The sequence below is a fragment of the Palaemon carinicauda genome, chromosome 23, assembly GCF_036898095.1.
Source record: "Palaemon carinicauda isolate YSFRI2023 chromosome 23, ASM3689809v2, whole genome shotgun sequence".
NCBI lineage: Eukaryota > Metazoa > Arthropoda > Malacostraca > Decapoda > Palaemonidae > Palaemon > Palaemon carinicauda.
In genome coordinates this window covers 103,955,862-103,969,318 of record NC_090747.1, presented here as the reverse complement: position 1 = coordinate 103,969,318, position 13,457 = coordinate 103,955,862, and the positions used below count along the sequence as shown (strand labels likewise).

General features: G+C 33.2%; 2 protein-coding genes across 2 annotated transcripts in view; one reads left to right on the top strand and one right to left on the bottom strand.

Annotated features, from left to right (window-relative positions):
* Window positions 1-627, bottom strand: part of LOC137617039 (zwei Ig domain protein zig-8-like) — a 16,694-nt gene extending 16,067 nt beyond the window's left edge. Inside the window, exon 1 of the mRNA XM_068346891.1 lies at window positions 407-627. Within this exon, the coding sequence (XP_068202992.1) occupies window positions 407-473 (67 nt within the window). The 5' untranslated portion in view covers window positions 474-627. The remainder of the gene's footprint in view (window positions 1-406) is intronic.
* Window positions 1-13,457, top strand: part of LOC137617328 (Na(+)/citrate cotransporter-like) — a 105,586-nt gene that overhangs the window by 61,749 nt on the left and 30,380 nt on the right. The gene's annotated exons all lie outside the window — the stretch shown is intronic.

The window sequence follows — 13,457 nt, the reverse complement described above, 5'->3', positions numbered from 1 at the left end:
TAAATGAATTCCAGTGGATATATATATATATATATATATATATATATCCACTGGAATTCATTTATGGTAGAGTCCTCGCAGGCATGGTTTTCGATTGAATAGGCAGGGGTTCGAATCTCTGCCCAGCTAAAAGCTATTACCATAAATGATATATATATATATATATATATATATATATATATATATATATAGGCTATATATATATATATATATATATATATATATATATATATATATATATTCCCAAGATAGAATTCACTATTAAAGGCCATTGTGGTTGATATTTACATTGATTGAAATCACGTGTGTTAGTGATATGTATTCTTCATTTTCACAATGTATATATAGCAAAAATTATTCATATGTTTATTCATTACATTTAAAATAATGAGATGATATAACTCACCATACAATGTCTTAACAACATTGACAGAGAACAAGAGAAACCACAAGTTCTTCTCCAAACTATTCATTTTGTCTCGTATCTATTTTAAGTTACATTTCAAGATCACTATACGGTAAACCCTCTACTGTACAACAGTATGGCGCACCTCCTGTATATAACGCAGATCTTATCTTTAATAGAAATGATAAATAATAATAACTTCTCTATCATTTATGATTATGAAGTCATTTTCATCTTTAATAAAATTGATAAATAATAATAATTTCTCTATCATTTATGATTATGAAGTAATTTTTATCTTTAATAAAATTGATGAATAATAATAACTTCTCTATCATTTATGATTATGAAGTAATTTTTCCTATGCAAAACATCATCACTACAGTTCTAAAGTACATAGTTATTCACTACAAGTCAAATGAGGTATAAATATATCTTTTGTTTCATTGCTTTTTTTTCATTTTTTCTTCAAGTTATAAACACATTCCATTGGAATCCTAGCAGGCACTTATTCATTCAAGTGAAGTATCAAACTTTAATTTTTTGTGAGGGGTAGTTTCCATTTATTTTCTGTTTATACTTTTTATAGTTATGAATATATATTGCTTGCGAGTTTTTTTTTAAGTATTTGTAACCTCTATTGACATACAGTACTAGTTTCTTTTTTCTGTTAAAGTAAATTTATTATATATATATATGTATATATATTTGAAGTTGTTATATATATATATATATATATATATATATATATATATATATATATATATACATACACGTATACATATATATATATATATATATATATATATACATATATATATATATATATATATATACATATATATGTATATATACACATATATACACATACATACACACACGCACATATATATTTATATATGTATATACATAATATGTATATATATGTATATATATACATACATACATATATATATATATATATATATATATATATATATATATATATATATATATATATATATACATATATGCATGTTTGTTTGCGTTCCGCATGAATCACATTAAGCACTCATTCTTTTTCGTGAGAATATTGCCCAAAACTACTTCTGTTTTTTTTGTAAGAATGATTTTCCATTTAAATCTTTCTACATAAATATATAATCACATCTATTCCACACGAATAATGTTAACCACTTAATCACTCAAATAGAAATATAACCCAAAAATTATACTTTTTTTCTTAAATTCAATTTTCCATGAAATTAATTTTATGCAAATATATGATTACATACATCATGCCAATCTCATTAGGGCGTTATTCTAGTGAGAACGCAATACAAAACGAGTTTATTTTGTTTATTTAAGCAGCGCGCGCACGCACGCACGCACTTACACACGCACGCTTCCGTGAAAGGTCATTAATCAAGGAACAGTGACTTTTCACATGTAAAGTGGAGCCTCATGATATCCACATTCCATTGCAAACACAGAGAGACACACTGTATTATTGCTATTACTAGTATTACTTGCTAAGCTATAACCCTATAGTCAATTTTTTTTTGCGAGGCAGATTTGCACCGACTCGCAGCGGTGCCCCTTTAGCTCGGAAAAGTTTCCTGATCGCTGATTCGTTGAACAAGATAATTCTAACCAATCAGCGATCAGGAAACTTTTCTGAGCTAAAAGCGACTCGCAGCGGTGCCCTTTTAGCTCGGAAAAGTTTCCTGATCGCTGATTCGTTGAACAAGATAATTCTAACCAATCAGCGATCAGGAAACTTTTCTGAGCTAAAAGGGCACCGCTGCGAGTCGGTGCAAATGCGCCTCATTGAAATAAATTGACTATAGTTGGAAAAGCAGGATGCTATAAGCCTAAGGACTGCAACAGGGAAAGTGGGTATGTATTGATGTACTTGAATTATATTGTACCGTATGTGTTTCATACACGCTCGTATACAGTACAGAAGGTCCTCGACTTACAAACATTCGGAGATACGAACACAAATCCAACCGAAAATACTGTAACAAAGATAAGATAAAGAGATACTAAATAAACAATAATATATCCTTAATACATTAAGTAAAATAACATTTGTGATAACCTGATATCTATATCATATGAAATCCGACTATTGTTTGACTTTTGTAGATTGAAATCATAGGCATAGGATCCTCAAAAAAAAAAAAAAAAAAAAAAAAAAAAAAAAAAAAAAAAAAAAACCTACAATCAGCTTTTTGAAACCTAGTAAGTTTGTAATTTGAGGAACTTTTGTAATGCTCTTGTTTTTTTTTTCTCTTTCGCTCTGAAAATAGAAAAACGTATTTAAGCCTGCCATCGCGTGTTTCATATTATTTCAATTTTTGCGACACTGTTGCTCTTAACTCCTTGTATAATAAACTCGTTATCTGTTGCATAAAGCTCACTTGAATTCCCCTCGCCTCTCTGTTAGTATCTAAAAGTTACCTTGTCACAATATAAATAATGAAAATGAACATTATTCTCTTGGGGTAATATCTACAATTAATAATATTCAAGTTAAATGTTTATCTAAATCTTGAGAAATCTTGAAATCTAATTGCATTATTGAAATTACAGAATTTAGAATTCAAAAGAAAAATTACATGATTTTTTTTTCTTCAGTAATTTAAAGCAGACAGGCAAACAAAATGTGAATATGCGTCATAACACTCTTAATGTCAAAATAACCAATTAATTAGATATAAGGTACCAATGGGAATGTACGGGACAAGGTTCCAATGTTGATGTACGGTACGATTTGATGAATATATTGGCTTCAATATTCTAGTTCTATTTAATTTATCTTCTACATGTTTTGTTAAAGTTTACGTAGTTAATATAGGCAATACTTATTTTGATGTTACTCTTCTTAAAATATTTAATTTTTCCTTTTTTCCTTTCCTCACTGGGCTATTTTCCCTGTTGGAGCCCCTGGGCTTATAGCATCCTGCTTTTCCAACTAGGGTTGTAGCTTAGCAAGTAGTAATGATAATAATAATAATCGCATGTTTTATTCACATAAAAGGGGTACTGTTTCACAATAAAAAAAATTAAATTCGGTTACTGTCTCTAGCGCTTACGTAAGCCTCACAGGTAGCGTGACAATTCAATATGCGCTCGTTAATTGCAACACAAACTATCCCCCTTCGCAATTTAAAATACGATAAAGTTATGCAACACACAATCAAGCACCAACAAGCCTCTCGGAATGCGGGAAGGAAAGAGATGCCATTTCCCTGCGCACAGTCCTCCTCCTGCAGAATACTCGTGGCATAAGCCCCATAATCACTGAGAGCGAATATTGCAACCGACGGGATTCGTGTGCCCTTAATGAAACAGCGTTATTGCGTGTGAGATCTTTGCCCTTAAGTGTCCTCAGGGCTCGCATGTTCCGGCGGGAGGTGGTCCTCCTCAGAAGGGGGTGCTTCAACCCCCACGGGATTTGTGAGGTGACCCCCTGTCCACGCTCTCCGGTCGTTTCGTAGGGTTTAATAGTCGCGAATATTCGAGGGCGGACTGAGAAGTAAATAGACACATCCACTTCCTTTAAAGCACGGAGCGACACTGGTTTTACCTGGATTTCCTGCCTCTCTCTCTCTCTCTCTCTCTCTCTCTCTCTCTCTCTCTCTCTCTCTCTCTCTCTCTCTCTCTCTCTGTTATTGTCACATTATTTGAATGGAGTGTCATTTTTTCGCTTGATCTTCATTTTATCGCAGAGTTCATTTTCTGTAATCTCTCTCTCTCTCTCTCTCTCTCTCTCTCTCTCTCTCTCTCTCTGTGTTATTGTCACATTATTTGAATGGAGTGTAATTTTTTCGTTTGATCTTTATTTTATCGCAGAGTTCATTTTCTGGAACTCTCTCTCTCTCTCTCTCTCTCTCTCTCTCTCTCTCTCTCTCTCTCTCTCTCTCTCTCTCTCTGTGTTATTGTCACATTATTTGAATGGAGTGTCATTTTTTCGCTTGATCTTCATTTTATCGCAGAGTTCATTTTCTGTAACTCTCTCTCTCTCTCTCTCTCTCTCTCTCTCTCTCTCTCTCTCTCTCTCTCTCTCTGTTATTGTCACATTATTTGAATGGTGTCAGTTTTTCGCTTAATCTTCATTTTATCGCTGAGTTCATTTTCTGGAACTCTCTCTCTCTCTCTCTCTCTCTCTCTCTCTCTCTCTCTCTCTCTCTCTCTCTCTCTCTGTGGGTGTGTCTTATTGTCATATTATTTAAATGGAGTCTCATTGTTTCTCTTAATCTAAATTTTATTGTATGAGTTCATCTCTCTCTCTCTCTCTCTCTCTCTCTCTCTCTCTCTCTCTCTCTCTCATTAATTTGCTCCTCATATCTTTCCTCTTGTAGGCTAATCGATATCAAAGAAATTCCTATAATACATTAAGAAGTCTTCTCAGATTCTGCATTCATTGAATATTATCCAATATCAACACCTCACTTCAATAAAGGAGAATTGACTCAACAGTCACTTCATATATTACAATTTTTGATTCCATAGACAGCCATGTTCTCTTGAAAGCCTTTCGCTGCGATCCTGCTGCCTTCAATGTTTTTTTTGTTTGGGACTTGCCTCCTCTTTCAACCTGCCATCTTCTTCTTCTTCTTCTTCTTCTTCTTCTTCTTCTTCTTCTTCTTCTTCAGCTTTTCTAATCAGCCTTCTCCATCTTCCTCTGTCCTGTCCATCTTATTCTCTGAGACCCTTTTCCTTCAAGTCATTCAATAACCTTTCCTCTGAACTTTGGCATTCCCCTCCTGCTGCGATTCACCTCCGCGTTCATAACCCTTTTACATACATGTTGATCTCCTTTTCTCATGACATGACCAAACCATTTCAGTCTTCTTTCCTGAGCTTTCTTTGAAGCCTCTAATACTTCAGCCTCCCATCATCTGTTACACAACTCACTAACTCTTAAGTTCTTGTATGAATCAAGTTCTCCACTTCCCTAGTCAGTAAGGACAACATGTTTGCCCCATCCATATTCCTATATTATATTATGCTCTATAACCTTGCTATTGATTCCATCAACTCATGTTTTTTTTTTTTTCATTCATTTATTTTAAAATGATTTCATCAGTATTTGCTCCTTTTTTTCACTGACACCAAGTAACACACTATAATCTACAAATAGGGTTGTGTTGGCCGATGTGGTAACGTCCCTGACTGGTGAACGCCAGACTAGGGTTCGAGTCCCTCTCAAACCCGTTATTTTCTTTGGTCGCTGCAACCTCACCATCTTTGTGAGCTATGGATGGTGGGTGGGAGGAGCCCATAGTTCTATCTGCTGAGTCATCAGCAGCCATTGCCTGGCCCTCCTTGATCCTAGTTTGAGTGGAGAGTGGGCTTGGGCGCTGATCATATAATATATGGTTAGTCTTCATGGCATTGTCCTGCTTGATAAAGCAGCGTCACTGTCCCTTGCCTCTGCCATTCATGAGCGGCCTTTAAACCTTTAAATATCGCTTCATTCTGTTCATGAGTCATTTTACCTTTTTTTATATCTGCTGCATTTACAATTACCATTTCCCTGGATTGTTATCACTTCATTTTGGAAGGATATTTAGAGGCCCTGTGAACACAATTCTTCACACTGTTGCCCTAAAATTTCCACCAAAATAGTCACTCTCTAAATGATTTTTTTTTACCCAAATTTGGATTTTATCAGATAAAATTTTCCATCACTCTCAAACATTATATTGCATAAGGAATTAAGTACGTTTTTTCAACACTTCCTTTTTGCATATTTGTCAATTGTATCTTTAGCTTTTCCACGTTCATATCTGTTATGGTTACGAGTTTATTAATTCCCTCACAATTGATTGATTGATTGATTTGGAGTTCTCTGGCAAATTCCCTCACAAACTTCATACAAAATTATTCCATAACAAGTACTTGATCCATACTCCCCCCCCCCCCTTTTTTTTTAAACCACCAAATATTTTTTTTTTTAACCAACCAAAGTTTTTTTTTTTTTTTTTTGGGTGGGGGCGCATCTGAACCAACCAACGTTATTCTTCCTTACCAAAGTAAAATCTTACCATACACACACCTAACTACTTCTAAGTAGTGTAATACCCCTCTAATATCAGTCACATTTCTCACAAATTGCATCTATTCCCCTCGCTAAATCATCTGGAACCCACCCTCCAACTACGCACACTATGCACATATATCTCGGCCAGGTAATTGCAGCATTACTATCATACGTCAGCATGCTACTTATAAACCACTATTTTTTTTTAGTTTTTCTTTTCTTCTATGCCAAAATTACCCTCTTGACATCCGCTATAATTACTTTAGTCTACACTATCTCCGTTCACTCATTCATGTCTTTTTTTTATAATCAATGCATCTTTTGTTTGCTCAAGCCTTTGCCGGAGAAGAAATTTACTTTGCATAGAATCTATATTATTATTATTATTATTATTATTATTATTCCATCATCATTATCATCATCATCATTATTATTATTATTATTATTATTATTATTATTATTATTATAATAATAATAATAATGATAATAATAATAATAATTATTATTATTATTATTATTATTATTATTATGTAAGCAATAACCCTAATTGGAAAAATCAGGATGCTACAAGCCCAAGGGCTCCAACATGGAAAAATGGCACGGTGAGGAAAGAAAACATGGAAATAATTAAACTAACATCTAGGCTCTTATTAACTTATACCTCATTATTTGTCTCTGTCATCTCTCTCCCCTTTGAGTTTTTCCTCTAAAGAACATTTCTGGATTTACCCACTATAGTAATTTTTTTTAATGAGGCGCATTTGTACTGACTCGCTGGGGTGCCCTTTTAGCTCGGAAAACTTTCCTGATCGCTGATTGGTTGGACAAAATGATTCTAACTAATCAGCTACTAGAAAACTTTTCCGTGCTATAAGGGCACCACTGGGAGTAAGTGCAAATGCGCCTCGTTATAAAAAATGAGTATAGATAACCATTATATCTCCCTATTTTCATTTACTTTATAATTGCTCTTCAAATTGTTGCCTTACATCATCATCATCCTCTCATCCTTATTGACGCAAAGGGTCTCGGTTAGATTTCGCCAGTCGTCTCTTTCATGAGCTTTTATACTTCTCCATTCATCATCTTCTACTTCGCGCTTCATGGTCCTCAGCCATGTACGCCTGGGTCTTCCAACTCTTCTGGTGCCTTGTGGAGCCCAGCTGAACGTTTGGTGAACTAGTTTCTCTTGGGGAGTGCGAAGAGCGTGCCCATACCGTCTCCATCTACCCCTCATCATGATCTCATCCACATATGGCACTCGAGTAATCTTTTATAGTTTCATTTCTAATCCTGTCCTGCCATTTAACTCCCAATATCCTTCTGAGGGCTTTGTTCTCAAATCTACTAAATCTATTGGATATTGTTTCATTGTCATACTATGACTAATTTCCATATGTACTCAAGTTAAATGTCACCTTCTTCTATATTATGTCGTCCTTACTTTTTTATAACTGTAGGCACACTACTTGAAATTTTCGTTCTTCCTAAACTTTTCTTTTGACCCATTTTTCATCTATTTTCTCCCCATATGTTCTTCTTCCCTCTTTCCTACCAAACTCATTCGTTTTCATCAAATTTATGGTTCCTTTCTGAAACCTTCTTTTTCAACGGTACCTTTATACTCTCTTGACTTTTCATTCACCCAAGGAGATATAGGATACCCTTTTAAGCACTGCATCATAAGTCTATAGGGTTGTGGTAACCTACTGAAAACGTCCTTGCCTGGCGATCTGCTAGACTGGTGTTCGAAACCCTCTAGGGTTCGATAGTTTCTCTGCAACCTCACCATCCTTGTGAGCTAATGGAGGATTTGGGGGAGCCTATAGGTCTACCTGCTGAGTCAGTATTAGCCATTACCTGGCACTCCCTTGTCCTAGCTTGGATAGAGAGGGGCTTTAGCGATGATCATATGTATATATGATCAGTCTCTAGGGGATTATCCTGTTAGCTAGGGCATCACCACTGTCTCTTGCCTCTGCCATTCATGAGCTGACCTTAAACCTTTATGCCTTTACCCTCTTTATATCAGTTTGACAGGCTCGTCTATTTACTTAAGTTACTAATATCCTTATTTTTTTATTCTGATAAAAAATCTTTTCAAAAAGATTTTTTTTTCCTTACTAGCTAGGGCATTGCCACTGTCCCTTGCCTCTGCCATTCATGAGCAGACTTTAAACCTTTATGCCTTTACCCTTTTTATATCAGTTTGTCAGACTCGTCTCTTAACTTAAGTTACTGATATCCTTATTTTTTTCATTCTAATAAAAAAAATATTTTCAAAAAGATTTTTTTTCTTACTAAGAAAAACAACCTGTCTTAATTTTCCCTTTTTTCTGAGCTGAGAGCGGAATGAAACGTTCAATACGTCACAGCAGGTCATGTTCTCATAGTCATAAGTTACTTCAACAACCAGTTACACGGAGCATTTTTCCGTAGTGCCTTGGACGTTAATGGCTTACTCGCATGGCTTGGAACAAGAGAAATCAGACAATTCTTTTTGGCTGTTGACGAAATCGATACAGTCTGTTCACGTGTCCGAATTTAGATAAATTTCATAGTCTGTAATGCAAGAACTCTGAGCCTTGTAATAAAGTAAGGAAAGAACTGGTAATTTTGCCATGAAATTCGATAACAATTTCATATTTCGGTTTTTATATCTTTGAACTATCTATCTATCTATCTATCTAACTGTTGTTATCACCAAATAATTCCTGCTTGTCGATCTGCTAGACTGGGGTTCGAAACCCGCTCACGTTCGATAGTTTCTTATAGTGTCTGCAACCTCACCATCCTTGTGAGCTAAGGATTGGGTGCTTAGGGGGGAGTCTGTAGTTCTACCTGTTGAGTCATCACCAACCATTGTCTGGCCCTCCTTGGTCCTAGCTTCGGTGAGGAGGGCTTAAATGCTTACCATATATATATATATATATATATATATATATATATATATATATATATAAATATATTTATATATATATACTGTGTATATACATGTATATATATATATATATATATATATATATATATATATATATATATATATATATATATGATCAGTCTCTAGGGCATTGTCACTGTCCCTTGCCTCTGCCATTCATGATCGACCTTTAAAATCTTTAAACACTTTTTCCTAAATAACATGGTACAGTTTGTTATAATAAAGGGAACTTTTACCCATTTTTTTTAGTGATAATTAAGGGAAATTTCCCAATTTTTATTAGCGATGATTAAGGAAAGTTTTACCCATTTTATTAGTGATGATGAAGGGAAGTTATACCCATTTTTATTAGCCATAATTAAGGGAAGTCTTACTCATTTTATTATGGTTAATAAAGGGAAGATTCACCCATTTCTATTGGTGATAATAAAGGAAAATTTTACCCATTTTTATAAGCGAAAATAAAGGGAAGTTTTACCAATTTTTATTAGTGATAATAAAGGGAAGTTTTACCCATTTTTATTAGCCATAATTAAGGGAAGTTTTGCCCATTTTATTAGTGTTAATAAAGGAAAGATTTACACATTTTTATTGGTGATAATAAAGGGAAGTTTGACCCATTTTTATTAGTGATAATTAAGGAAAGCTTTACCCATTTTTATTGGTGAAAATAAAGGGAAGTTTTACCCATTTTTATTAGTGAAAATAAAGAGATTTTTTACCCATTTTTATTAGCCATAATTAAGGGACGTTTTACCCATTATATTAGTGTTAATAAAAGGAAGCTTTACCCATTTTTATTAGTGATAGTAAAGGGAAGTTTTACCCATTTTTATTAGCCAGAATTAAGGGAAGTTTAACCTGTTTTATTAGTGTTAATAAAGGAAAGTTTTACTCATTTTTATTGGTGATAATGAAGGGAAGTTTTACCCATTTTTATTAGTGAAATAAAGGGAATTTTTACCCATTTTTATTAGTGAAAATAAAGGGAAGTTTTAACAATTTTTATTAATGATAATAAGGGGAAGTTTTACCCATTTTTATTAGTGAAAATAAAGGAAAGTTTTACCAATTTTTATTAGTGATTATAAAGGGAAGTTTTACCCATTTTTATTAGGGATAATTAAGGGAAGTTTACCCATTTTTATTAGTGAAAATAAAAGGAAATTTTACCCATTTTTATTAGTGAAAATAAAGGGAAGTTTTACCAATTTTTATTAGGGATTATAAAGGGAACTTTTACCCATTTTTATTAGTGAAAATAAAGGCAAGATTTAAAAATTTTTATTAGTGATAATAAAGCGAAGTTTTACCCATTTTTATTAGTGAAAATAAAGGCAGGTTTTACCTATTTTCATTAGTGAAAGTAAAGGGAAGTTTTACCCATTTTTATAATAAAAATAAAGGGAAGTTTTTCACATTTTTATTAGTGATAATAAAGGGAAGTTTTACCAATTTTCATTTGTGATTATAAAGGGAAGTTTTACCCATTTTTATAATGAAAATAAAGGCAAGATTTAACAATTTTTATTAGTGATGATAAAGAAGTTTTACCAATTTTTATTAGTGAAAATAAAGGCAAGATTTACCCATTTTTATTGGTGATAGTAAAGGTAAGTTTTACCCATTTTCATTAGTGAAAATAAAGGCAAGATTTACCAATTTTTATTAGTGATAAGAAAGGGAAGTTTTACCCATTTTATTAGTGATAATAAAGGAAAGTTTTAGCCATTTTTATTAACCATAATTAAGGGACGTTTTACCCATTATATTAGTGTTAATAAAAGGAAGTTTTACCCATTTTTATTAGTGATAATAAAGGAAAGTTTTACCCATCTTTATTAGTGTTAATAAAAGGAAGTTTTACCCTTTTTTATTAGTGATGATAAAGGAAAGTTTTACCCAGTTTTATTAGGGATAATTAAGGGAAGTTTACCCATTTTTATTAGCCATAATTAAGGGAAGTTTTACCCATTTTATTAGCGTTAATAAAGGGAAGTTTTACCCATTTTTATTAGTGTTAATAAAGGGAAGTTTTACACATTTTTATTGGTGATAATAAAGGGAAGTTTTACCCATTTTGATTAGCGATGATTAAGAGAAGTTTACACATTTTTATTAGCGATAATTAAGGAAAGTTTTACCCATTTTATTAGTGATAATAAAGGAGAGTTTTACCCATTTTTATTAGTGACAATTAAGGAAAGTTTTACCCATTTTTATTAGTGATAATAAAGGGGAGTTTTACCCATTTTATTAGTGATAATAAAGGGAATTTTTACCCATTTTTATTAATGATAATAAAGGGGAGTTTTACCCTTTTTATTAGCGATAATAAAAGGAATTTTTGCCCATTTTTATTAGTGACAATTAAAGAAAGTTTTACCCATTTTTATTAGTGATAATAAAGGGAAGTTTTGCCCATTTTTAATAGTGATAATAAAGGGAAGTTTTACCCATTTTTATTAGTGATAATAAAGGAATGTTTTACCCATTTTATTAGTGAGACTGAGATCTTCTGATACGTTTTTTTGTTTTTTAATTATTTAATTTTTATGACCATTTTAAGTAATTTTATGATTATAATATATTTTCATCACTTCATATAATGAGATGGCGGTATTTAATGCCCAGATTTTTTTAATTATAAATTAAATATCCATTTTAATGATAAATTAGATTTTATATAACTTTTTATAGCTAAATAATAATATCGTATGACCTATGATAATAAGACAGTGATATGTAATGTCCACTTGTTATAATGAGATATTGAAGTATTAAAATGATGGATTTGCACTTACAGTCGGTGGTCACTTTATAAGTGTTGAGACATGGCCCTTATAATCCATGATAATTTTTTTTTTTATAAATGAACTTCCATTGATGTTTTAAAAAATCTCTCTCTCTCTCTCTCTCTCTCTCTCTCTCTCTCTCTCTCTCTCTCTCTCTCTCTCTCTCTCTCTCTCTCTCTCAGCAATTTTTAATAATTAAACTTTTAGTGATGTTTTGAAAAAGTATCTCGAAATTTAAATTTTTAATTTTTAACATGTGAGGAAATTCTCTCTCTCTCTCTCTCTCTCTCTCTCTCTCTCTCTCTCTCTCTCTCTCTCTCTCTCTCTCTCTCTCTCTCTCTCTCTCTCTCTCTCAACAAATTTCCTAATTAAACTTTTAGTGATGTTTTGAAAAGTATCTCGAAATTTAAATTTCGGATTTTTACATGCGACAATCCCCTTCTCTCTCTCTCTCTCTCTCTCTCTCTCTCTCTCTCTCTCTCTCTCTCTCTCTCTCTCTCTCTCTCTCTCTCTCTCTCTCAACGTAAAAAATAAAAGTTGCCAAAGGATATTGCATATTAAGTCTTACCTCGAAATTTAAATTTGAGATTTTTCACATGTGACACTCCCCCCCCCCCTCTCTCTCTCTCTCTCTCTCTCTCTCTCTCTCTCTCTCTCTCTCTCTCTCTCTCTCTCTCTCTCTCTCTCAAAGTGCAAGTAGACAAAGTATATCGCTCATTAAGTCTTAACACGTCGTAAAGACTTCATATATTCTGGTGCTCATGCCATGGTCAGAGATACTACCCTTGAACTATCTTTTATCGGAATTCAAGAAACCTTAATCTAACCTTGTTTATTTTCAGCCCTCCATACAATAACAAGTTTCTTCTTCTTCTTTTTCTTCTTCTTCTTCTTCTTCTTTTCCCACTTCTATGTGGGGTCGATGTTTCTGGTCAGCTTTCTCCATCTACCTCCGTCCCACACCTCATCACCGGTTAATCCCTTTGATCGAAGGTCATATTTTATACAGTCCACCCACCTTCTCTTTGGTCTCCCTCTCCTTCTCGTTCCATTTACCTCCATTTACATCACTCTCCTCCCAATATACTGTTCATCTCTACTCATGACATGACCGTACCACCTCAGTCTACTTTCTTGGATCTTATCTGAGAGTTTTCTAACTCCTGTGGTACCCCTAATTACTTCAAGTTTATTTTGTTTTAGTAAATCTGTACCACCCGTGTGTCACACTAGCGTACATAGTAACGACATTTCTCCTTTATATATATATATATATATATA